The following is a 24,040-nucleotide window of genomic DNA, read 5'->3' on the forward strand; positions in this document are numbered from 1 at the left end:
CGGCCCCGCGCACCCCCCCGGCGGCCCGGCCCCGCGGCCTCGGCCCGGCCCCGCGGCCCAGCGCACCCCCCTGGCCCCGCGCACCCCCCCGGCCCCGCGCACCCCCCCGGCGGCCCGGCTCCCGGCCCGACCCCCCGGCTCCTGGCCCTGCGGCCCAGCGCACCCCCCCCGGCGGCCCGGCCCCGCGCACCCCCCTGGCCTCGCGCACCCCCCCGGCGGCCCGGCTCCCGGCCCGACCCCCCGGCTCCCGGCCCCGCGGCCCAGCGCACCCCCCCGGCGGCCCGGCCCCGCGGCCCAGCGCACCCCCCTGGCCCCGCGCACCCCCCCGGCCCCGCGGCCCAGCGCACCCCCCCGGCCCCGCGGCCCAGCGCAACCCACCCGGCGGCCCGGCCCCGCGGCCCAGCGCACCCCCCCGGCCCCGCGCACCCCCCCGGCGGCCCGGCTCCCGGCCCGACCCCCCGGCTCCCGGCCCAGCGCACCCCCCCGGCGGCCCGGCCCCGCGGCCTCGGCCCGGCCCCGCGCACCCCCCTGGCCCCGCGCACCCCCCCGGCCCCGCGCACCCCCCCGGCGGCCCGGCCCCGGGGCCCAGCGCACCCCCCTGGCCCCGCGCACCCCCCCGGCGGCCCGGCCCAGCGCAACCCACCCGGCGGCCCGGCCCCGCGGCCTCGGCCCGGCCCCGCGGCCCAGCGCACCCCCCTGGCCCCGCGCACCCCCCCGGCCCCGCGCACCCCCCCGGCGGCCCGGCTCCCGGCCCGACCCCCCGGCTCCCGGCCCCGCGGCCCAGCGCACCCCCCCGGCGGCCCGGCCCCGCGGCCTCGGCCCGGCCCCGCGCACCCCCCTGGCCCCGCGCACCCCCCCGGCGGCCCGGCTCCCGGCCCGACCCCCCGGCTCCCGGCCCCGCGGCCCAGCGCACCCCCTCGGCGGCCCGACCCCGCGGCCCCGGCCCGGCTCCCGGCCCGGCACTGCGCACCTGGACCCCGGCCCGCCCCGCGACCCCGGCCCAGCCCTCCCTCCCGATTTTCCCGGACATGCCCGGGTTTTGGGGATTTCCCCCCGGACGGGGATTTGAGCCCCCAAAAGCCGGACATGTCCGGGAAAATCCGCACGTATGGTAACCCTAGGTGGGACCCACACTCTGCCCGGGGCTGGGAACAGGCCCCAAGAGCCCTGGCTCCAGCCCCCTGCTCTGGGCACGGCACGTGAGCTGTCCAGCTTCCGGAGACAGCTGTCAGGGCCAGGGAACTCCAACTCCCAGCAGGCTTTGCCGCGAAGGCCGAACGAAGCCGCCTATTGGCCAGTGTCTGTGAGTTGGCGGCTGGTGATTGGCGGGCGGCGCGCGAGGCCCGCGGAGCGGCATGGCGAAGCGGTGGTGTCGGCTGCGTGGGGAGGCCGGGGCCGCCTGCCTGGGGCTCTGCGGGGCGGCGCTGGCCCTGCTGGCCGTGCTGCTGGTGCGGGCCTACGTCCTCCGCCCCCCGCCCGGCCCGCGGCTCTGGGGGCGGCGAGCCGCGCTGGGCTTCGAGCTCAGCGCCCGCGACAGACAGGAGCTGAAGGAGGCGCTGAGAGGTGAAGGGGCCGGGACCCCTCAGAGCCCCATCCCCGGGGGAGCCCCCCGGCCCCCAGGCACCCTCCAGGCCACCCCCCGCCCCTGGGACTCCCGGCCCCCGGCTAACTTCCACCCCGGGGGGACCCCCAGCCAACCCCCCGGGACTCCCCAGTCCCCTCAGACTGCCCTTCTGATCTCCAGGGGAACTGCCCCCGACTAAACCCCCCGGGGATCCCCACCCCCAGAGTAATTCTCCCACCAAACAACCCCTCACCCCCCGATTAGCCCCCCACCACCCCCACCAGGGATTCCCCAAACCAACACTGCTCCCGAGAACTCCTGCTGCCAGACTAAATCTTTCCACAGACCCCCCCCCCCCCCCCCCACACACACACACCCCAACCAGGCTAACCCCCTGGGGCCAAACCCCCATTCCCGGCAGGCTCCCACCGGCAGAACCAACTCCACCCCTCGACAAATCCTGGACCCTGTAATCCCATCCCAAATACCCCCCTCCCCCCATCCCTGATTGATCCGCCCTGATGACGGACCTTTTTCAGCGCCTGCCCCTTCGTGGCTAAGTCTCCCGCCCGGACCAGCATGCCATCTCTGCTGAGGAGTGCACCCCCTTGGATCCCTAAAGTTACATTCCTTAACTGCCCCACCTTTGGCCACCAAAACTCCATCATGACTCTTCCCCCAAGCAACTTCTACTAGGCTGCCTCCCCCCATTTCCTCTGGGGCTAAGACAACATCCTAGGGCCCTCTTGAGATTGAGTGCTCTGAAACCCCCCTCCACTCAGGACTCATCCTCCACCTGAATTCTCCAGGGCCTGAGCCTGCCCTGAAGACACTGAGCCCCCAGAAATCCCTTAAGTACTGATGTCTCCTCATCAGCTACTAATGCCATCCATTTACCGAAACCCCCAGGGCACTGACCTCTCTAGTCTGGTGTCCCTGGCAGAATTTCCTCAGTGGGCACTTCTCTCCCATGTGTACCATGCACCCTCAGGCACAGACAGAAACTGCTTGAGCATTAGCGCTCCCTCAACTGACACTATCTCCCCCCCCCCCCCCCAGTGTCTTCTTCCCATTGTGTCACTTTACTTTTAAGCATCTATTCAGCCCCTTATTGCTTGCTTACACATTGGCCTGCTCCCCTCCCAGCACCACTTCTCAGACACTGGCACATGCCCAAGGAAACAGCTAACCCATCCTCAAGCTCTGACACCCCTCCACTGACTGCCCTCCAGCAACTGAGGCAGCTGACACCACCCTGAAACTGACAACCTCCCTTTATCCCCATAAGGCACTTCACTTGTGTATTACATCCTTCCCTATCCTGCTCCCATGACACTGCAGAAAGTACATGCTATGGGTGATAGGGAAGAAAGAAAAACTGCAGAAGAAAAAGATTGAAAATCATGTCTTTAAAAAAAAAAAGAGGATTTATTTCTTCTGCTGACAAATGAAAGAAGGGAATAATATTGTTTTAATAGCTCCTCTGTATAAGTCATTGCTTGTTATCAGTTAAGATTGTTTAGCACTGCATGATGCAATGGCTGTCTCAAAATACCTGGTATATTTACATTTGCAGCCATATACTTTGACCCCACTAGATATCCTAAGCAAAACCTGGAGATGTGTCTTGGAGATAGTGGAGGACACATACACCTGAGTCTCATCTGTGTATTGGTAACACCTGACTCTGACAATCTTGCTGAGTGGTCCAATGTAGATATTAATGAAAAAGGAAGAGAGGATATTGAGGGATTTCACAACCAGGGGCCTGGATGTCTCAGAGTGGTATAGCTGTTTTAGTTTATAAAGCACTTTCGATGAAAGATGATCTGTAAATGCAAGGTGCTAGTGTTGTTGTTGGTTGGCCCATTCCTCATCCCTTGTTCATAAACATAATATTAAGTCTATAGAAGAGGGATGATAAAAAGTAGGTGAATCCATGAGGCTGCACCATATTTGCAGTGGATGGCAGGGAAAAACTTGTCCAGAAAGCTGTATAAATGTTTTAGAATCTGCCAAATGATTGTACTGCAAAGGTGAAACCAGGCAATAAATGAATTATTATGCTTTCCCACAGCAGATATTCTTGTCTTAACTGGAACCAGAATTTCACACACCTGCAGCCTTTGTTTCCTCCCACTGACAGTCTTCTCCAATACCTCATCCCTCTTACATACAAAACACAGTTTGTCTGCATTCTGCAATTGTACATCTTCAGATGTCCCTTTGCCACACTAAATAAATTAGTGCCCCCTCTTCCTTTCTCGCTCAAATCTTGTACCTCTGCCTTGCAGACATCCTGTCATACAGCTAGTGGGGTATATGGATTACATTAGGAGTGGCAGCTAGTAGAAAACCAGACAGAGGCATCAAACAATAGTTACAACGATTAAAATAGAGGAAAAGCTCTTCTGTATTTAGTTGATGGAATTATTACCTAGCAGGTGGAAATGTTTTTTTTAATTAGAAACCAAAAAAATCCTCTTTAGAGAGACCTTTGATGAAGTAGATGGGAGCAGGAGCAGGTCCATAGTGGGGCATAATGAGCCATCATGGAGCAGCAGCGTCTGAGGTAAAGGATGATTCAGTTAACACCACTTTTCCCATATAAGTCTGATGAGGCAACTCACATTTTCCACTCAGCAAGATCCTGTGAGGTGCTAAGCATTTAGTGAGAGTTGAGTGTACTCAGGCTTGAGCCCAAAGTAATGTTTTTCATTAGGAAGCTTATTGAAAAAGATGGTGCAATTATATTTCAATTCCCATCTAGTAATATAGTTGCATTTAATCCTAAAATGTTATGTTGACAAGGAATCAAATCCAGTGAAATGCAGCTGCTTCCAGAGTGGAAAGCAGTAGCATTTTTAACAATGCACAGCAACAAGACACAACAATTTAGAACAAGTAATAAACAACATTCTATATGAAACTGCACAGGCATTAATAGGGTAGCCAGAATGTACTTAATGAGGTTAAAATGTGGTCAGTTCTTTGAGGATAATACTACCTCTACCCTTCTGTCTTGGGATCTGTAAAATCTACAAAATACTCAGGATCTTAGTTTTCCTACCTATTCAAATTACAGTTAAAAGGACTGTCAGACCGATTGTCATCATTGCCAAAAATCCTCTACTTCATATTTTCATTTAAGGTGCCATCAAAATCCAAACAGTTTCCTTCTCTCCAGAGGACCAAAATACAACAGCCTTGGCAGAATTTGGGAATTATATTAAAAAAGGTACAGAATTTACATTCCTACATATTTTTAATAAAAGGGCAGGAGGTTGGCAACAAGTTGAGAAGAAGGTTTAGATTCTGAATATAATGGAATAGTACTGTATTTGGTGTAGCACTTTTTATCTTGATTTTTCTCAAAAGGGGACTGGATTACCATAAGGGCCAAAATGGGACCTGCAGTTCAACTGTGGTGTATTTCCACTGATGGTAGAAACTGAGCATAGACAGGGCATAGGTGTTTTTTTTTACTTCCATGTCATAACCCTGCTCTGAAGACAGTTAGACAACCTTGTGATAAAAAAGCCTAAACCTGTCTGAGCCCTGTCTGTAGGTTCCATCGTCCAATACAGCTGCAGTGGTGGTGAATTACAGATCCTGTTTTTGCCAAGGAAGACAAGGCTCTAGTGATAGTTTCCATTGCAGATTGGGACAGTTTGGTAAAGCTGTTTGAGAGAAGCTTGCACATTTGCTGCCTGCAACGTATCAAGCTTTGTAGTCTTATTGCCACGCGTGTTAAAATTCACTATAGACTCTGCTTCCCTTAAAGTCCGTGGCAAAATTCCGCTAACAGGTTCGTGTCATATTCCCAATAATTTTGGTGGTGGAATAGAAAAGATCTTGCTGATTTTTCTCCTTTGTATATTTCTCTCTTCTTTTGAATTTATTTTTAAACAGTTTTTCCTGCTGTATTTTCTACCAAGTTCATTCAACATGAGATCATCGGGGGATACAGCCATCTCTTCACTGTCCAGGGTTCTGACCCCCAGCTCATGCCCTACATGCTGCTTGCTCACATGGATGTAGTCCCAGCTTCCCAAGAGGGGTGGCATGTCCCTCCTTTCTTGGCTAAGGAACTTGATGGTTTCATCTATGGACGAGGAACAGTGGACAACAAAAATTCTGCTATAGTATGTCTTCTCCGTCACCTCATTTCAGAGCGATGAAAAACTCTAAGGAATGTTTTTGTTCAGAGTCTGATGGGTAAATAATTAACAGTCCCATAGTTTTGTGATTTGAGAACTTCTGTTTTGGAACTAGTTAGCTATTGAGAATGGCGGTAATAATCCCATAAACAACTAAATCAAAATTAACCATTGCAATGTATGAGGCAAAATGGATGCGGCAAGACAGCAGAAATACAAACTAACCACTGCTGATCAGACAATGACCACAGTTTAGGAAGAAAAAAAAAATAGATGAAACTGGAAAAACACCAGTGTTAACAGATTACAAAATTCATCCCCACTGTTCTTATTTTTCTTTGTTCTTCCTTAGTAATGTTTTTGTATAAAAAGTTAATCCTCATTAAAGTAATGGGTTTGCTACAACTAGCGAGAGCCATACCATAGGCAGTCTAGATGCAATAAAAAGGCTCAATTAAGTGGGGGTTTTTCAGGCATAGAGACCCCGATCATGCTCCCTTTGAAGTCAGTTGGAGTTTGCCTTGGCCTCCAGTAGGAGTAGGATCAAGCCTATACTATTTTATATATTTATTCTGATATTATGTGACACACTGAATCTTGAGGATTCTTAAGTCTCTTGGATTGTGTTTGCAAAAGAATATGATTATCATCAACTAGGTGGAGTGAAAAGAAACCCTGAAATAGTTAAAAGAATGAAGCCTGCTTGAGGACTGTGAAAGTACTGGATTTCCTTTACATCTTCATGTTCTTTGCCATATGAAGTAGCTCTTCTTTGCAACCTCAGCGAGCAAAAGGACACAGTGACTAACATGCTGCCTCTATTCCACAGGGTATTCTGCAAGCTCTAGAATTCCTGCTGAGAAGAGACTACAGACCTCGCAGATCTTTCTATATTGGCATTGGACATGATGAAGAGGTATTTCTCTCAGTCTGTCTCTCTCTCGTTTCCTCCTATAAGAGCAGCTTGATTCTTGGATAGCCAGTTGCCTGCATTGTCCTTATACTTGACTAAATCAACTTTCTAAGGATTATTTACCGTGAAACCCCCTGATGATCACTGTTGCATTGACAAATCACTCTTTAGAGCATTGCAGTCATAGATATATATTGACAGTTCAGCTCTCAGTGACCTGGGCATCAGGGTTTTACTCAGTGGAGAGAGAGGAAAAGGGTAAATCTGTACTATTCTTTGGTATGGCTTTTCTATGGCTGTCAGACGTAAAAAGTACAGTGCATGAGTGAAATGTGAAAATCCAGGTTAAGATGTATTTGATTGTTCCAGGTGAACAGTTATCTAACAGAGTCTTCATTAATGACATAGAGCTAGAAGTAGAGAATGATAGGGTAGCAGAATTGCCCATTCTCATAAAGACAAGAAGGGCATTCAGTGAAATTGAAAGATAAGAAATGATCAAATTAAATACCTTTTTAAACAATGCCTAATTAAGCTGTAGAGCTCATTGCTGTGGGGTAGCATTGAGGCTTCTCATGAATAATGAGAACATCTTCAATTATATTAGACTGGATGTAAACTCTCTTGCTTCAGAACATAAGCAACCACTAATTGACAGGGGTTAGAAAGAAGCTTCATCCCATGGACAGGTTATTTCATAATTGCTCACTCTGTGGTTTCTTGCACCTTTCTCATGTAGCACTGGTCACTGTCAGAGTCAGGATACTGTACTAGATGGATGCTTGTGCGATTCAATATGGCAATTCCTCTGATTTGGACTCTCGTAGGTATCTGGTCATAAGGGAGCAATGAAGATTGCAGCTCTGCTGAAAACTAGAGGAGTGAAGCTTTCGTTCCTGCTAGATGAGGGAAGCGTTATCTTAGATGGGTTCTTGGTGGGAATAAAGAATCCAGTAGCAGTGTAAGTAAGGAAAGAAGAGAATTTAACACAATGGGCTTGATCCCTGGCTTTATGGGTAAGTATAAGAGACTCTGCTAATTTGGACTAATGCAGCGGTGTCCATAATACAACATAAAGGCCCTCTATGGCGTCTTAAAATGTGGCCTGCAGCTGCTCTTTTCTTCCTTGGTGGAGACACAGCCGATGAACTACAAGGTTTTATTGCTGGTGACTTGATTGCAGTTTCTGTTCATCTCAGTGAAAATATAAATACAAGCGAATGTTTGGGTTGTGTGCATATTTAATAATTAAGTACATTTACATACTTACATTTGTGTGTGGCTCTTAAGCTCCTGTCAGATTTTCATTGCAGCCCTCAGTGTTGCAAAGATTAGGCATCCTTAGCTAATGCATAGAGCACTTGGCTGGGAAACCCACCCTTAGGTTTTCATCCCACCAGTCACTGTATCACCCTCTTGTTATACCTCTTTGTTAACTTGAGTAGGTGAGTTTGGCTAGGTTACAGCTGAGTCACAGTGCTAAGGACGGAGATGCCCATATTTATACGTAGCTGTCTCCTAGGCTGTCATTTATAGCTCCCCAGGGATTTTATGTTTTTTTTTCTTTAGATAAAAATTTAGTAACTTTGATGTGTAGTTGAGGGTTTGACAACAGAACCTGAGGCTGGTTCACCATTGTGGCAATCAGTGTGTCAGCCTCCTGACTGCTATTTGCTGGTTGTGTACACGGCAGGATGGGGCATGCAATCAATGCTATTTCTCTTTGGAAAGCTTAGATAGCAACCCTGATTTACCTGTGAAGTGTTTATGTAACAAAAGTTTGTCTTTGGCATGCAGCTTGTAAGCTTGATTCATACCTTTTCTGAGGGAATGCAAAGGTGACCCTTTATCTTGAGTAGGAAAGAATGAGGAAATGGGCTATCTGTTGAGTTATGAATTCTGTCCCTTTCCCTCTGTGGTAGACAATCCTCTGAAGACCTGGTGGTTAATTTAGGAAGCCCTGTGATGAGTCAGTCTCATTTATCTGTTGTTCTAAAAAGCAGGGAAAAGACAACCAGGCGTTAATGGGATTTGGAATTGTGATATAAAGAACTTGGTGACAAAACAAATGTGATAAGTATGGGCACTATCAGACACTGTTGGTAGAAGGGTCAGATCTGACTGCGTATAGGTGTTTCAGTTTTACAATCTATTTCCTTCTTCAAAGCTGCAATTTAGTCTTTGTGGGGAGCATTCTGGTTTTCATGCAGAACTGTAGAGAAAAAGAGACCCCCATAATCTTCGTGTTGGCTGTGGGAGCATATAAAATGGACAAGTGCATGGGCCAGTCTCCCTGTGGAAAATATAACACCTATATATTGAAATATGAATGCAGTTTAGCTTTAATAAGACAGCAATTGGCTCTTGACATCAAACAAGAATTAAAATGCTCTCATTTAAGCTTTTAAAAACACTGCATAGGATAAGTATTTCCTATTGTCAACCTCCACAGAGGTGTTTGTAATCATTCATTCATTTTAATTACCATGAAACGCTCTTGTTATACTTAAATTACATTTGTTTTTAAGACACTTGGTCTGTCAACAATACTGCAGCCGTGGTGCAAAATGTAAGCAAAGAGCCTTCCGACTGCACTTACTTTCAATCTCTGAGCAGTGCTGTCACAAGCAGGGTACTGCAGCTGTACCAGAGCAAGTGTGTTAGTTGTGTGATGTGAAATCTGGAGAAAGAGCTAAGACCTCAGTGCTCCTACCACTCAGGTGTGGCTTTAAATGCTTTTTGTTGCTGCTGCTGCTGTTAGAGTATTTTTATTTGGTTTTAAAAAATAAGCATATCCGCTCCCTCTGTCTACAGTCTGTAGAGGCTGAAGAACTCCGGTTATGTAATATTTGGAATTGGCTTGATGAAGTTATTTCTTGTTCATCAGAATAGCTATCACAGAGAAGGGTTCAATTACAGCGAACTTCAGTGTGGAAAAAGAGCAAGGTCATTCCTCTGTCCCTCCTAAGGAGACGAGTATCGGTATTCTTGCAGCGGCATTGTCCAGGTGAGAGTTTACCTGGCTGTGTAACAGACCTAAGCTTGTCATGCAAAATCTCCTTAAACAGACTATATATTGTACCTCTCTGTGTATGTTTAAAACTGAAGCTTATGGCTCATATAAGTGTGCAGATATGCAACCCCTGGCAGAGGGGTTGTGGTCAGGGGAAGAGGGCATGGCTGGAGCACCTCTGTACTCCAGCTATTCACACTTCCTGGAATGGTCCCTAGGAACCCTAAAAAGCCAGGCATAAATTAGATCATCATCAGGGCTATTCAGACTTACGCCAGGGGCCTAAATGTCACTCAGCAGCCCTAGAATTTGGATATCCGCAAAGGTGACAGGAATCTATTTTTTGTTCCGTCCTTTTGTCTGTTGCCAGAATTTCTCTCCAAGAATCTTTTGTGACTGTATTTGCTGCCTACAGGTGAACCTATGCAAGCAAATAAACATGATGTGGTATCAAAATGTTATATCCTGTAGGCTGTGGTACAAGGTAGTGCTCCTGCTTCTCAGTCTCCCTATCCCAATGGATAAAGAATAGATTGATGGGGGCAAGGGTGTTGTTTTATAGAAGTGCCTGAAATAAAGAGAGACTTGCTATCGTTTTGGCCTACCATTTTTATAGATTTCCACATCTCCCTTACTGTCCCTTCCTTCCCATTGGGAGCCAGCCTTGGCTATCCCTTCATCCTCCCCAAAATATCATCTTTGGATGAGACAGGAATGCTCTGAAATCCGTGGTGAAGTTGTTCTCCTTGATTTGTGAACTGAGAGAGAGATGGCTACATTTCAAGCTCTTGGTCAAATCTATGAATCAAAATGCAACCTGTTTTCTGCAATAATGTAGAATGAGGAGTTTTTTTTCAAATGCTCATTTGCTTGTTGTAGGTTGGAGCAGAATCCCATGCCCAATCTGTTTGGCCATGGACCAGAAATCATGATTCTTGAGCACTTGGCTTCAGAGGTAAGTATTCAACTGTAGCTTCATTCTCAAGTTTCACATCATTGATATTAATAAATTAAAAGTAGCCCCAGATGTAAATTACCTAGGGGGGTTTCCTAATCTCTGTTAAAATCAAAATTAACTCAGAAAGGAGAATTCAAAGCTTAAGTGCAATAGTTCTCCCTCTGCAGCATCCCTCTCATACTGTACATAGATGGATCCCTTAGCCCTGTGTTCTGCACTGAGTCATGACATCACTTCAGTCTCCAAAGCTGGAATTTTGATAATTGGTGTATCTTTGTTTTCTCTTACCACTTAGTTCCGTTTTCCTCTCAATCTCGTCATGACCAACCTGTGGCTGTTCTCGCCCATCGTCAGCAGGTAAAGGGAACACATCCCCTCTTCACACTCCCAGCCTCTGCCCCCATGAAATATGGGAACCAATGTCCATTTAGAAACTTTAGTCCTCTCTAGCTTTCTTGCCAATAAGCCTGATCTTCCCTGGAAATCAGCCATCCTATTTCTCAGTTTATCAGACTATAAAGCATTTACCTTGCTTTAATTAATAATTGAAACATACTGTAGCTGCTCTGCTAATGCATAGGTTGGTCTAATCAATTTAATTCTCACTTTTGTCATTTATATCTTTTATAAATACAAAACTCCTTTTAAAAACTTATTTTCATGCAGAATTTTCGAGCAGAAGCCCTCCACTAATGCCTTGATTCGGACCACCACAGCAATCACCATGTTTAATGCAGGAATCAAGGTAGCTTCATGTGTGCATTTGATTTTTCCTCTACGTAGCATGAGGAGAACGCTTGTATTATTTAGAATGGTGGTTCCCACATACTACTAGATGTACCACTATGAATGGTTGGTTTTCTAGTCTCCTCCTACACTTAAGTTTAAACTCAGCCTCTATACTGGGCCTTCATGCTTTGCCAACCTCACTCCATCTGAAAGTATAGCCCAGTTCACACCTTAGGGTTTACAATAGAAAATTGTTTCACTGATGACAATATTTGTTATCCAGTTCTTTCTAAATTGGTGCTGAAAATGGTTTAAGTGCTAATGTAGACAGGATAAAAAACATTTTCAACCCTGTTACACAGAGTGTGATTGAGACTTTGGACCACCCATTGTCAGCAACAGGACAACTTCCTACTATAGCTGGGACCTTTGTCCCATGGTCACAAGACTGATATCCCTAAATCCACAATGGGTTAGAGCAAGCACAGCAGAGTGAGAGGCAGCAGGTTTTGACTGGTACAGTCAAGGTCTTAACCTGATAAACTGCACGGTTGAGAATTGCAGCTCTGGAACACCAATGAGAAAATTGAAAGGTGGATAAGGAACTGGTTAAAGGGGAGACTACAACGGGTCATACTGAAAGGTGAACTGTCAGGCTGGAAGGAGGTTACTAGTGGAGTTCCTCAGGGATCGGTTTTGGGACCAATCTTATTTAATCTTTTTATTACTGACCTTGGCACAAAAAGTGGGAATGTGCTAATAAAGTTTGCAGATGACACAAAGCTGGGAGGTATTGCCAATACAGAGAAGGACCAGGATATCATACAGGAAGATCTGGATGACCTTGTAAACTGGAGTAATAGTAATAGGATGAAATTTAATAGTGAAAAGTGCAAGGTCATGCATTTGGGGATTAATAACAAGAATTTTGGTTATAAATTGGGGACATATCAGTTGGAAGTAACAGAGGAGGAGAAGGACCTTGGAGTATTGGTTGATCACAGGATGACTATGAGCTGCCAATGTGATATGGCTGTTAAAAAAGCTAATAAGGTTTTAGGCGAGGTATTTCCAGTAAAGATAAGGAGATGTTAGTACCATTATACAAGGCACTGGTGAGACCTCATCTGGAATACTGTGTGCAGTTCTGGTCTCCCATGTTTAAGAAGGATGATTTCAAACTGGAACAGGTACAGAGAAGGGCTACTAGAATGATCCGAGGAATGGAAAACCTGTCTTATGAAAGGAGACTGAAAGAGCTTGGCTTGTTCAGTCTACCAAAAGAAGGCTGAGGGGAGATATGATTGCTCTCTATAAATATATCAGAGGGATAAATATCAGGGAGGGAGAGGAATTATTTAAGCTTAGTACCAATGTGGACACAAGAACAAATGGATATAAACTGGACACTAGGAAGTTTAGACTTGAAATTAGATGAAGGTTTCTAACTATTAGAGGAGTGAAGTTCTGGAACAGCATTCCAAGTGGAGTAGTGGGGGCAAAAGATATATCTGGCTTCAAGACTAAGCTTGATAAGTTTATGGAGGGGATGGTATGATGGGATAGCCTAATTCTGGCAATTAATTGATCTTTGATTATTAGCGGTAAATATGCCCAATGGTCTGTGATGGGATGTTAGATGGGGTGGGATCTGAGTTGCTACAGAGAATTCTTTCCTGGGTGCTGGCTGGTGAGTCTTGCCCACATGCTCAGGGTTTAGCTGATTGCCATATTTGGGGTTGGGAAGGAATTTTCCTCCAGGGAAGATTGGCAGAGGCCCTGGAGGTTTTTCGCCTTCCTCTGCAGAGTGGGGCACGGGTCACTTGCTGAAGGATTCTCTGCACCTTAAGGTCTTTAAACCACGATTAGAGGAATTCAATAATTCAGACATAGGTTAGGGGTTTGTTACAGGAGTGGGTGGGTGAGATTCTGTGGCCTGCGTTATGCAGGAGGTCAGACTAGATGACCATAATGGTCCCTTCTGACCTTAAGTCTATGTCTATGAGAGCAATTAATAGTTTGGGCCTACTTCCTGCATTCCTCAAAGGAAATCTTTACTGAAAAGGATCACTTGTCTAGAAAACAAGATGTAATAGGTAAACAGTGACACTGAGTGGTGAGAAGAGAAATAACATGTTGCTTGCTTTTTTACTGTGTGTTCAAAGACTTGTGGCACCTTAGAGACTAACAAATTTATTAGAGCATAAGCTTTCGTGGACTACAGCCCACTTCTTCGGATGCATATGGGCTGTAGTCCACGAAAGCTTATGCTCTAATAAATTTGTTAGTCTCTAAGGTGCCACAAGTACTCCTGTTCTTCTTTTTGCGGATACAGACTAACACGGCTGTTACTCTGAAACTTGTTCAAAGACTGTGTAACTTGCATACTTAACAAAGTATAAAATATATTTTGTAGAAAACAGGAATTCCATATCTGTACTTATGCTGTTAAGTGACGTACATGGGTCGTGCCTGGTGTCCTTTGGGGAAATGGACTCAGCTATAAAGGAGGATTTTTTGGAAGAGTGACATCAGATAAAATGAAGTTATTATTTAAAAAAAAAAAAAACGTGCCAAACCCTTCCTCACATAGAGAAAAAATTCTAAATGAAAAGTGCCTAATCCTTATGTAACTACCTGTGTTGTAAATGACTAATGTTTACAGAGATCAAATGGTGGAAGGTTTGGGCATTTATTTCAATGGGAGCTGGTTGGGGCCTTATATCCTGAGCCCTGGAATTGCATGAGCAGTAGTTAAAACTTTTTGATAGCAGTGCATATCAGGATGATGTAATATTACAGTGGCAGTTCTGTGATTGGCCTTTGACTCTGCTTATGGCTTTCTCTGTATTGTTTGAGACTCTTTTTTCCCCTAGTCCAATGTCATCCCACCTTCCGCAAAAGCCACTGTGAATTTTCGGATCCACCCATCACAAAAGGTTGAAGAGGTAATGTCTGCATGTTACATTTGGTCACCTATTTTTTTTCATCATGACATTTGTCCCTGACATGTCATTTACTTAACTTTCCTGTACCTTTGAAATAGACAGTTGTTGACTGGTCTGGAAATTGCAAGCTTTCCTCTGTATTGTGGATCTTGCCTCTGCCATCTCCAGACTGCGCAGTTGTAATACACTCTACCTAGGGTTCCCATAGATGACCCCTCAGCAGCTTCATATAGTGCAAAATTGCTTGCCTGCATTTTGCAGATGACAGATGTGAGCATGTAATATCTGTGCTCTGTGCTGGCTTCCTTTATGCTTCCAGGTGCAAGTCAAGCTATTGGTTGTCTTCTGAAAATCTCTGAGTGTAATGGCATCTGGCCAGCTGAGAATACCTTATCCCCCGTTGCAGCAGGTCTTTTCCATCAGAAAGCTCTCATTGGCTGTCCCCAAGTTTAGAGCCTAGGGGAAGGGAGTGTTCTGCAACTTGCAGTCTGCCAGAGCCAAATTTATCCAAGGTTTTTTTCCTTTTGAGCAGATAGCATAAGATGCACGTGTCCACTGTGTCTTTTTCTTTATTTGGGCCTGTAACCAGGGGAGATTGTCCCTTTGGGCCTGTTGGTTGCTTTAATGTTTGTTATATGTGCCAGATATCACAGTGATGAATGCAGTATAAATGAGAGAGACCCTCAGTGGCTTGTTTTACAGGACTCTTTTTGAAGACTCACTTTGGATACTAAACACTACCTTCTAAATATGGAGGAGAACAGGAGACAGCACGGATTTTGAGGGACACCCTCTATGAAATATAGACTTGCAGCTATGTTAAGCAGCCTTTGGGGGTCATTCTTCTTCAGAATAACCCATAGACAAGTGGCTCCCACACTTCATTGGTTCACATACCCCCGCCTTAAAAAAATTGTGAAGTGAATTGATGAAACATCGAGCTCACATGCTACCAGTGGTGATCCATGGTTTGGGAATCTTGCCATGGACCATACATGCTTATGTAATAGTATTAAGGCTTATCTTCTGTCAGTTGCAGCCACTAGACGGTGACCTGATCTCTCACACTTGAGTAGGTCTGACATAGCCCATTATCAAACCCCTCTCTCTGGACAATCATGCTGAAAGCGTTTTTTGTATTCCATTCACTTGACTGATCCAGCTACACAGTGGTGTCCTTTTGTACTGAAGGGGTTAAGGAAGGCCTTTTGAGGCACTGACCCATAAATGATTGCCTTGGAAGTACTTCGACCTTTAATGCCAGGAGCGCATTGTGTAAGAGGAAAACAGACTTCCACCATGAGGCCACTACATGGCCCCTGTCCTGATTGTATGTCTTCATTTGGAGCCATACCTGGCAATTGATTTACAAGGCAAGCCTTGAAACTGGCACCTGCACAGACATCCACAAGGAAAACTCTCATTCCCTTTGCTTATTTGTTCCTCTGGCTGTGTTCATAGGTGCTAGAGATAGTCAAAAACACTATTGCTGATGACAGAGTAAAGATACATCTACAGGAAGCCTTTGACCCACTCCCTGTCAGCCCCTGGGATAATCATGTCTTTGGAGTACAGATTATCCAAAGAACCCTACGGGATGTTTTCCCCGATGTCAGCAACGTAGCTCCAGGTAAGAGCAAACACATGATGATGATTGTTTCCTCTTATACTTCCACATTCCTGTCCCTCCCCCTGCCCCCCAGTTGCTTTGTTTCCATTTCTGTGTATCCCTCCACCCCAGCTGTTAACGACTGGAAACTGCTGTTGTTCCCTCTTCTGTTAGGTTCCATCTCTCTGCTTTAAAGTAAAAGAGAGCGCGAGAGCGAGCGAGTGGGTGGGTGGGTGGTTATGGTGGAAATAGAAAAAAGCAAACAGGAAACTGGCAGAAACAATGAACTTCGAATTGAGTCTCCCTGCAAAACATACCAGGGAATCTCTTCAGGGATGTAAGGAGTGGCAGGGGAGGTCTTCTCGTTTTAGCTCTTCAGTTTGCACTTCCATGACTGACAAAACCCTCTTTCTTCATCTGTGCTGTACCTGACTATCTAAAGCCCTTATCATGCCAGCTGTTCCACGCTACACAGTTTATGGGATAGGGACTTAAGCTTGATATTGACACATAGAAAAATAAGAGCCTGATCCTGACAGATGCTCCCATTGAAACCAACGAGGTGTGGTGCTCAGCTCCTCTCGTTGCTGAAAGAGTTCCCGCATTCTTTATTTCCTGTGCTGATGTGGGAACAATAATTTGTTTTCAAAAGGAGTTTGTTTTCAAAGTGTAGAAATGCAACATCAGCCGAGCCTTTTTCCTTGAAGGCTAATTGGTTTCACTTGTGCTGAGACAACCTGACCTGTGGGTTTGTTTTCCAGGTATTTGTATTGGAAACACAGACAGCCGGCACTTCACTAATCTCACAGATGCCATTTATCGATTTAACCCACTAGTATTTAAACCGGACGATTTAGCCAGGTATTATATTCTGCTTGTGTGGGGAATGCTCTAGGGACTATTGTCAAAGCAAATTAGCATGTGCTGGCCTAGAGAATGAAACCCAACTTTGTATACCGTGGTGTGGCAGTATGGGTGCCTCAGAATCACAAAAGCCACCCATTTCCTGCGGAGTCCCGCTGCATACATAATGGGTGAGAACTGCTATGGGAGAGAGTTAGCCCTGGTTCTTCTCTGTTTACAATGTAGACAGGACCTGGTTCAAACATTCCTTCCAGTGGGACAGCTGAACTTGCAGGGTTGGCTGGATCACAAATACAATTCTGGGTTCTGAAAGGTTTGGTTCTAGTGTGAAGCCCTTATTTAATATGCATGTCCACATGCCGGCACAAACATGATACTGCCAGTTGATTAACCCTTTAAAGCTGGGAGTTATGTGAATACAAAAGTATTAACCATGCTAGGAGTTGGTTCACTTGCTAGCGCATCAATTTTATCTTCCATGCGAGTGGAACTGAAATAGGAGCAGAGTGTTCAGGTACCTGTTCTGCACTCTGACCTAAAGGGCCTGTGGTATGCTAATGCAGGGACCGACAGTGCCTGCTATACTTCCACTTTCCTGCCCTGTCTACCCACTCCATGGTCTTACCCACTGTGCTCTGGCCTTAGAATCAGTAAGCCACTTGTGCTGCCCTCAGGAAAAGATCTTGCTTGGAGTGCATTGTTCTGTAGATTTTTTATTTGTCTCACACTGTTTCCTACTTAAGTCCTGACATTCCCGAGCCTTTATAAAGAGAACTGGGGAATCAGCAGTCTGGACTGGGTTTGCTGTTCCCATGTAGGTGGCTCATGCATATTGTAATGAAAAATATTCTTCTCACTTTAACAGAGTCCATGGCTTGAATGAGAGGATCTCAATTGAGGGCTATGAGAAACAAGTGGAGTTTCTCTACCAGCTGATTCAGAACTCTGATATCAACAAGCTCCCAGAGCCTCATGCAAACTCCCATGAGCTGTGAGACAAAAGAAATGGGGAGAGGAGCAGCTATTGAGGTGACTCATGGGATGGCAGTGACTTGGGGTATACAAAGCAGCTACTTATTGACATTGCACTGTGTTCTGGAACTAGGTTATTGTGGATGGTAATTTGCATAGAGATGAAAAGCAATGAGGCTGCTGTCAGCAGATACAAAGCCTGCCAAAAAGTAAAGGGAAACTTGAAATGGCAGAAGAGAATTGGAGCAATGGAAAAAGCCTCTGATCTTCACACCACCTCATCTCCCTACCTTCACCTGCAGCCATTAGATACATGCTAATATTAAAGGGAAATGCTATGGGATGGAGCTTGGGGGAGGGAATGTTAAGGAGACACAGAACAAGCACAACATGGAAAAACTGTGGAAATGGCCAGAAAATAAAGATTTATTTTCTGGAAAAATCCATCTCCTTTCATAACCCCACTCCTTTACTGTACCACGAAATTCACCCCAGTGGAAAGAGTCAGTGCAAGGCTTAGGCACCACCCAAGTCCTATCTGGAGGGCTTAAGTCCCACTAAAGTAGGAATTTAATTAGGATTTAAGTGGTGCCTACACCTTGTCCCAGCCCTCTACATGGGCGAATTTCATCCAAATGGATCGTTATATGTATTCCCAAAACACTCAAGCACCGATCTGCAAGGTGCTGAGCTGAGGTCAATGGAAGCTCTCTTTGGTAAGCTCCATGAGGCACTATGTGATCGTGGCACCAGAATGATGAATTGCAGCTTTAAGAAAAAGTAAATCTTAAGAAAAGGTGTGATTCTTCTCTTTTCATCTTTAGTTTTCCGTTCCTAGCTTGTTTGTGTATGGAGCAGAATGACTCCAGTTCCCTTCCAGTCAGGTGGAGCCGAGAACACTCTGCACTTTACTGGAAAGGTCCCTAGCACGCTAAAGCTGTGTCTACACTAGCACTTTTCAGGAAATCACCCACCCGTTGCCCTAATAATGATGGCAGCCTAAGTGTAGACAGGCCATTGGCATTTTTACCACCATGTCATCTAACCCCACATGCTTTGCACTAGTGCACTCATCATTGTTACCACCCAGGGGTTTGCACCAGAGGGAGATTTCCCAGAAAGTGCTAATGTAGACCAGGATTAAGTATCCTTCTTTTAGGCTATTGCAAAAATGTTCCCTTTCACTAAAGTTGCCGTTATTAAACAAACAGTTGCCAAGAAGGGGCATCTGATCCAGATGCTATCCCCAAGTGCAAATAGGGCGAAAGCCACTTCATGTACTACTAACACAGGCAATGCAATGCTGGAAACAAGCTAAAACCTCTTTCAGCTGCACTGTTCCATAGATGTCTATCAAGTTATACATTGGAATGGAAGGTGCTCTCTCTATTCTTGGTGAAGAATGTATAGGAATAAGGAACGGTACAATGAAATGTCATCTTGGAAAAAACTAAATAATTAAACTGATTCTTGTACTTTCCTTCTTACCAAACTGTTTATGTGCACATTGTTGTTGTTTTTTTGCAACAGATGTACTAAAATTAAATTACTGATAAAAAATAAAACCTGCTCTTGTTTTGAAACTAATAAAAATGGGATTGCAGATTTTTTCCCGGTCTTTATTTAATATTCTAACATGAATGTATAAATGCTGGGAAGAGGTTCATCTCTTCCCTGCCATCAGTCATTTCCACACCTGGGTCCTCACTAGAGCTAGTCAAAAAATTTCCATCAAAACAAATTTTTGCCAAAACAGGAAAAAACCCACATTTTTCCAACCAGCCCTCATCTCCCCTCCCTGGTGCCCTCCTTTCTGTACGAAGCCTGTGTCAATTAACTTTGTCTATTTCCTTCCATAAACTGTTTAGGGGTCTGCCTAAATATCCAGCAGGATTTGCCACTTCCGTGACAGGAGGTTCCCCTTGAACCTGACACTCCCCACCCCCACTGAGCTAGGTAGCAAGAAGCCTTTAATGAAGTGCATCTCTCCTTTGTGCTACCACGTGGCTGGCTTTGAGAAGAAACCTGTTGTGCTTGGAAAGGCAGCTCTCGAGTAGGGAGACTACCACCCCAAAGTCAACTTTCACAAGCTACCTGTGTGGCTTTAGAAAGCTGCAATGACATAGCTTTTCCCCTGAAACCCTTGTCTCTTGAAGTATCAGGCTGAATCTAAAATAGAGACGAACCATTGGTAATTGAACCAGCCAGGAGCCCTCAACAGTAGGACTGTTGTATCTGTTACACCAGTGATTCCTATCCGCCCTCATCCTTCAGCAGCAGAGATCAGCACATTGAAGACCCACATGGACGTCTAATCCAAATGGTGATCTCATAGTTTAGGTGGTGTTGGAAGCACCTTTGTGTGGGGGAACCTAGTGGTTAACACACTAAGTTCTGGGCAAAGCTGCCATTTGCACCAATGCAGGTTGATGTGGTTTCAAGCAGAGAGTGAGCTGCACCAATGCACTGTGGCTGATTGACATTTTGCTTATTTACACTAGGGGTTTGCACCAATGCAGTTGCAACAATGTCTGCAATCGCAGGTAGGCAAGGCCTTGGAGATGGAGGCAGACCACCTCCCTTAGTGATTCAGACACACCAAGTTGCAGTACCATTTAACTGTACAGGAGCTGTCATGTTTCAAAGGAGAAGATTAAGAAGTGTAGAAACCATAATCACCACTTTCACAGCATTCCGCCTTAAGCCAAGACCAACAGAATGTTCCCACTGATTTGTTTAGAAAGGAATAATGAAACCTCAACATTTTCTCTAAGGGTACATCTACACTACAGCGGGGAGTCGATTTAAGATACGCAAATTCAGCTACGTGAATAGCGTAGCTGAATTCGACGTATTGCAGCCGACTTACCCCGTTGTGAGGACGGTGGCAAAATCGACTTCTGCCGCTTTTTGTCGGCGGCGCTTACTACCACCTCTGCTGGTGGAGTTAGAGCGCCGATTTGGGGATCGATTGTCGCGTCCTGACGGGACGCGATAAATCGATCCCCGAGAGGTCGATTTCTACCCGCCGATTCAGGCGGGTAGTATAGACCAGACCATAGTCTTTAGTGGTGGGGGAGTTTGCTAAGTAGCCTTTTGTTTCTCCCCTGCCTGCACAGCTTTGTGTGGACCCCTCACGGTTTCTGAAGTGGTAGAGTACCTTCAACTCTCCCGGGATTCGGCCTTGTTTGCAGTGGGCATGAAACAAAGTAACATTCCACATAGCACATAATTACCTTAATCAGGCTAATGTAAATTAAAGAGCAGCTCCCAGCCAGACTTCTAATAAGACTTAGCACTTAATAGAGCATGTTTTATCTTCATTTTGTTAACACTACATAGGCTGCAATCCTGCAGTGAGCTGTGGGTGAGCAGACCTCAGCCTCTGGGCTTAGTTCTGTGGTGGGATCAGGGCTTTCGTTAGTTCCTGCCAGTTCCTCTTCCCTGCTCCAGCCTGATCTCCCGCCCCCCCTCATTCTCTGCAGCCTTGACAAATGCAATCTTGTCCCGCTCATATCCCTTCAACAAATAGTAGCTAGTTTGCTCAATCCAATGTCTGCTGAAGTCAATGGAGATGCACTGACGTCAATGGCCTTTGGATCAAGTCCTCTGATTCTCACAAGTACCCATCTGCAGTGAGATAGGGTAAGTGTCATCCCATTTGACAGGGAAACAGCAAGGGAGAGATGTGCAGAGGCCTGCCTAGGGTAACTCTTACCTTAAGAATTAGGTGGGTTATGGATTGACAAAAAATCCTTCAAGCTGATCATGTATTTGGAGTGCAACTTGACAATGTCCTGCTCTACCCCTTGATCCTTCTGTCTCTCTTTAATGATGGTTTGGGAGCTGTGCAACCATTAAATGTAGGAGTATAAGTACTAGAGCATGGGTCAGCAACCTTTCAGAAGTAGTGTGCTGAGTCTTCATTTATTCACTCTGATTTAAGTTTTCGCGTGCCAGTAATACATTTTAACCTTTTTAGAAGGTCTCTTTATAAAAGCCTATAATATATAATTAAACTATTGTTGTAAAGTAAATAAGGTTTCAAAATATTTAAGAAGCTTCATTTAAAATTAAATTAAAGTGCAGAGCCCCCTGGAGTGGTGGGCAGGACCTGGGCAGTGTGAGTGCCACTGAAAATCAGCTTGCGTGCTGCCTTCGGCACGCGTGCCAGAGGTTTCCTACCCCTGTACTAGAGTTTACAGATGATTCTTTAGAATATAAATATGAATATAATAAACATTAGTTACTGATGCTAAGGGCTTTACACATGTATATGGAGATAAAAATAATATATTGCCTAGCCCGGGGGCCATACTTTCCACTAAGTATCTCCGGATGAGTCACAAAGAGCTAGTTTAGTCTCATAACGCCTCTTTCAAAGTTAGGTAAGGGGAATTATTTCCCAGGGTACAGATGGGACAATTTAGATACAGAGACTAAGACTCCAGTTCAACAAAGCACTTAGGCAGTGGACTAACCCTATCCCTGCTGATGCCAGTACAATTTCTCCTATACTTTGAGCAGGTGCTCAAGTGCTTTGCAGGATCAGGGCCTAAATGACTCACCTAAGGTTACACGGTGAAATGAAAGCGGAGCAGTCCTGTACTCTAACAATGTGAAAACACTGGTTCCAATTCTCCTTTCCCACTAGCACACAGCAGAAGTAAATGCCCTGTACTATAAGATGATACAATTAAGTAAAGCTGGCATAATGAGGTGTATCGATTACATTAAAGTATTTGTTGTATTTAGTCACATTAACTCATTTTTAAGTGCCCCAGGTTAGTTGCGTCTGTGGCATGACATACTGCAATATATAAGGTTGGGCAGGAACTCGCTCCAGTCGTCTGTCCTCCATGTAATTTCAGTCCACATACTATAATGTCGTTAATCCTGCACCCATTATAACAACAAAAGTAATACGAATGTAGGACACCCCATTCCCTCCCTCTTCCCCCACAAAAGTGGGAGGCAGCTTCCTCTGACCGGCCCCAGCAGTGGTTTCTGCTCTGAAAGTTTCAGCCTTTTGCCTTGGCATGGCATAAACAAAGTGAATGCTGCAGGTTTGCATAATCCTAACTCAGGTCACATTGTTGTATAAGCAAATACTGTGGCCTGAAAAGGGGGATTTGCCCCCTGTTGTCTGTAGCAATCTGAGCAAAAGGGCCCTGCTGGAAGCAAGCCAGGCAAAAATGTCCTTTACATTTTGTAGTGTCCGGCTACCACACAAACTTCCCTCTGCCTTGACGCAAGGTTATGTCTTTAAATGAGATTCAATGAAGCACATTTCACTGTGAGGGGAAGTGTAGGGCAAATAGCACTGGCAGGCAGGGTTGGTTGTGGCAGGTCCTGGGTGAATGTGTGCCACACCGTTCTGCCAATGCACCTCAGGTCTGAGCCTCGTTTAGGCCCTGCTCCTCCAGCCCAGAGCCAAAGCTGGGATTGTACAGTGTCTGTCCTAGATAAAGGTTCAGAGATGCAACTTGAAACCACCACACTCAGGTGCTTTCGATAGGCTTTAACCTGAGGTCTGTAGTGGTACAGGCCTGCAGTATTAACCCATTGCTCCAGCTGCCCCACTTCCTAATGGAGCCGTATTTTTATGGTGAGCGTGGGGTTTCCCCCATCAGCCAGGACTCCCCTACACCTATTCTCCTTCCCCCTAGTGCCATTATTGGCCGTCAAGTCTCGCTAACCTGTCTAGGTTTTTACAGGGTTACACATCACCCTGATAGCTATAAATCTCTCCCTACAGAATAGCTTCTCTCTCCATCCCATACAGTCTTTCCCACAGGCTTGTTATATGCCTCCTAAAATGCCTCCCATTTAAATGGTATTTAAGATCTAAGGTAATGCATAAAGTGCAGTGTAAGGATGATGCACTGGCCTTTTTTGTAAAGATCAAATGTAGCCTGACATGGGTAAGTAATTTTTATTATGGAACGGAGCACAGTATAGTAACCTCGCTGGATACTATGGCTTCATTCTCTTACATGCTCTCTGAGGTACTATGGTCTGTTTCTGTAGAGAAACAGACTATCATCCAGTAGAGAAATGGGCCTAAGCCAGAACTCCTGATCCAAGTACATATGAACTTTGGGAAACTTCTGCTCTGAATCTCAACTTTGTAGCTTGGACTCAGTTTCATTACATCATGAACTACTATGATCCTCTTATGTATGTGGAGAAGTTTTCCTCTCCCTATTGTATTCAGCTTTGCTCTGTCCTTTCCCCTTACCCCCCATCCCATGTCCATGAAGCTCACAATCCTCTGACAATAGTTACGAAAGTGAATATGAACATGTCT

General features: G+C 45.9%; 1 protein-coding gene across 1 annotated transcript; it reads left to right on the plus strand.

Moving 5' to 3' along the window:
- Positions 1-1,341: 1,341 nt before the first annotated feature.
- PM20D1 (peptidase M20 domain containing 1) lies at positions 1,342-19,338 on the plus strand. Its single transcript, XM_054025730.1, has 13 exons — positions 1,342-1,563; positions 4,716-4,802; positions 5,477-5,709; positions 6,554-6,640; positions 7,465-7,598; positions 9,525-9,644; positions 10,530-10,605; positions 10,904-10,965; positions 11,275-11,353; positions 14,214-14,285; positions 15,747-15,915; positions 16,656-16,755; positions 17,624-19,338. The coding sequence occupies exons 1-13, from the start codon at positions 1,356-1,358 to the stop codon at positions 17,751-17,753; spliced, it is 1,557 nt and encodes a 518-aa protein (XP_053881705.1). The 5' UTR covers positions 1,342-1,355; the 3' UTR covers positions 17,754-19,338.
- The last annotated feature ends 4,702 nt before the right edge of the window (positions 19,339-24,040 follow it).

This window comes from Malaclemys terrapin, chromosome 4 (assembly GCF_027887155.1).
Source record: "Malaclemys terrapin pileata isolate rMalTer1 chromosome 4, rMalTer1.hap1, whole genome shotgun sequence".
NCBI classification, from domain to species: Eukaryota; Metazoa; Chordata; order Testudines; family Emydidae; genus Malaclemys; species Malaclemys terrapin.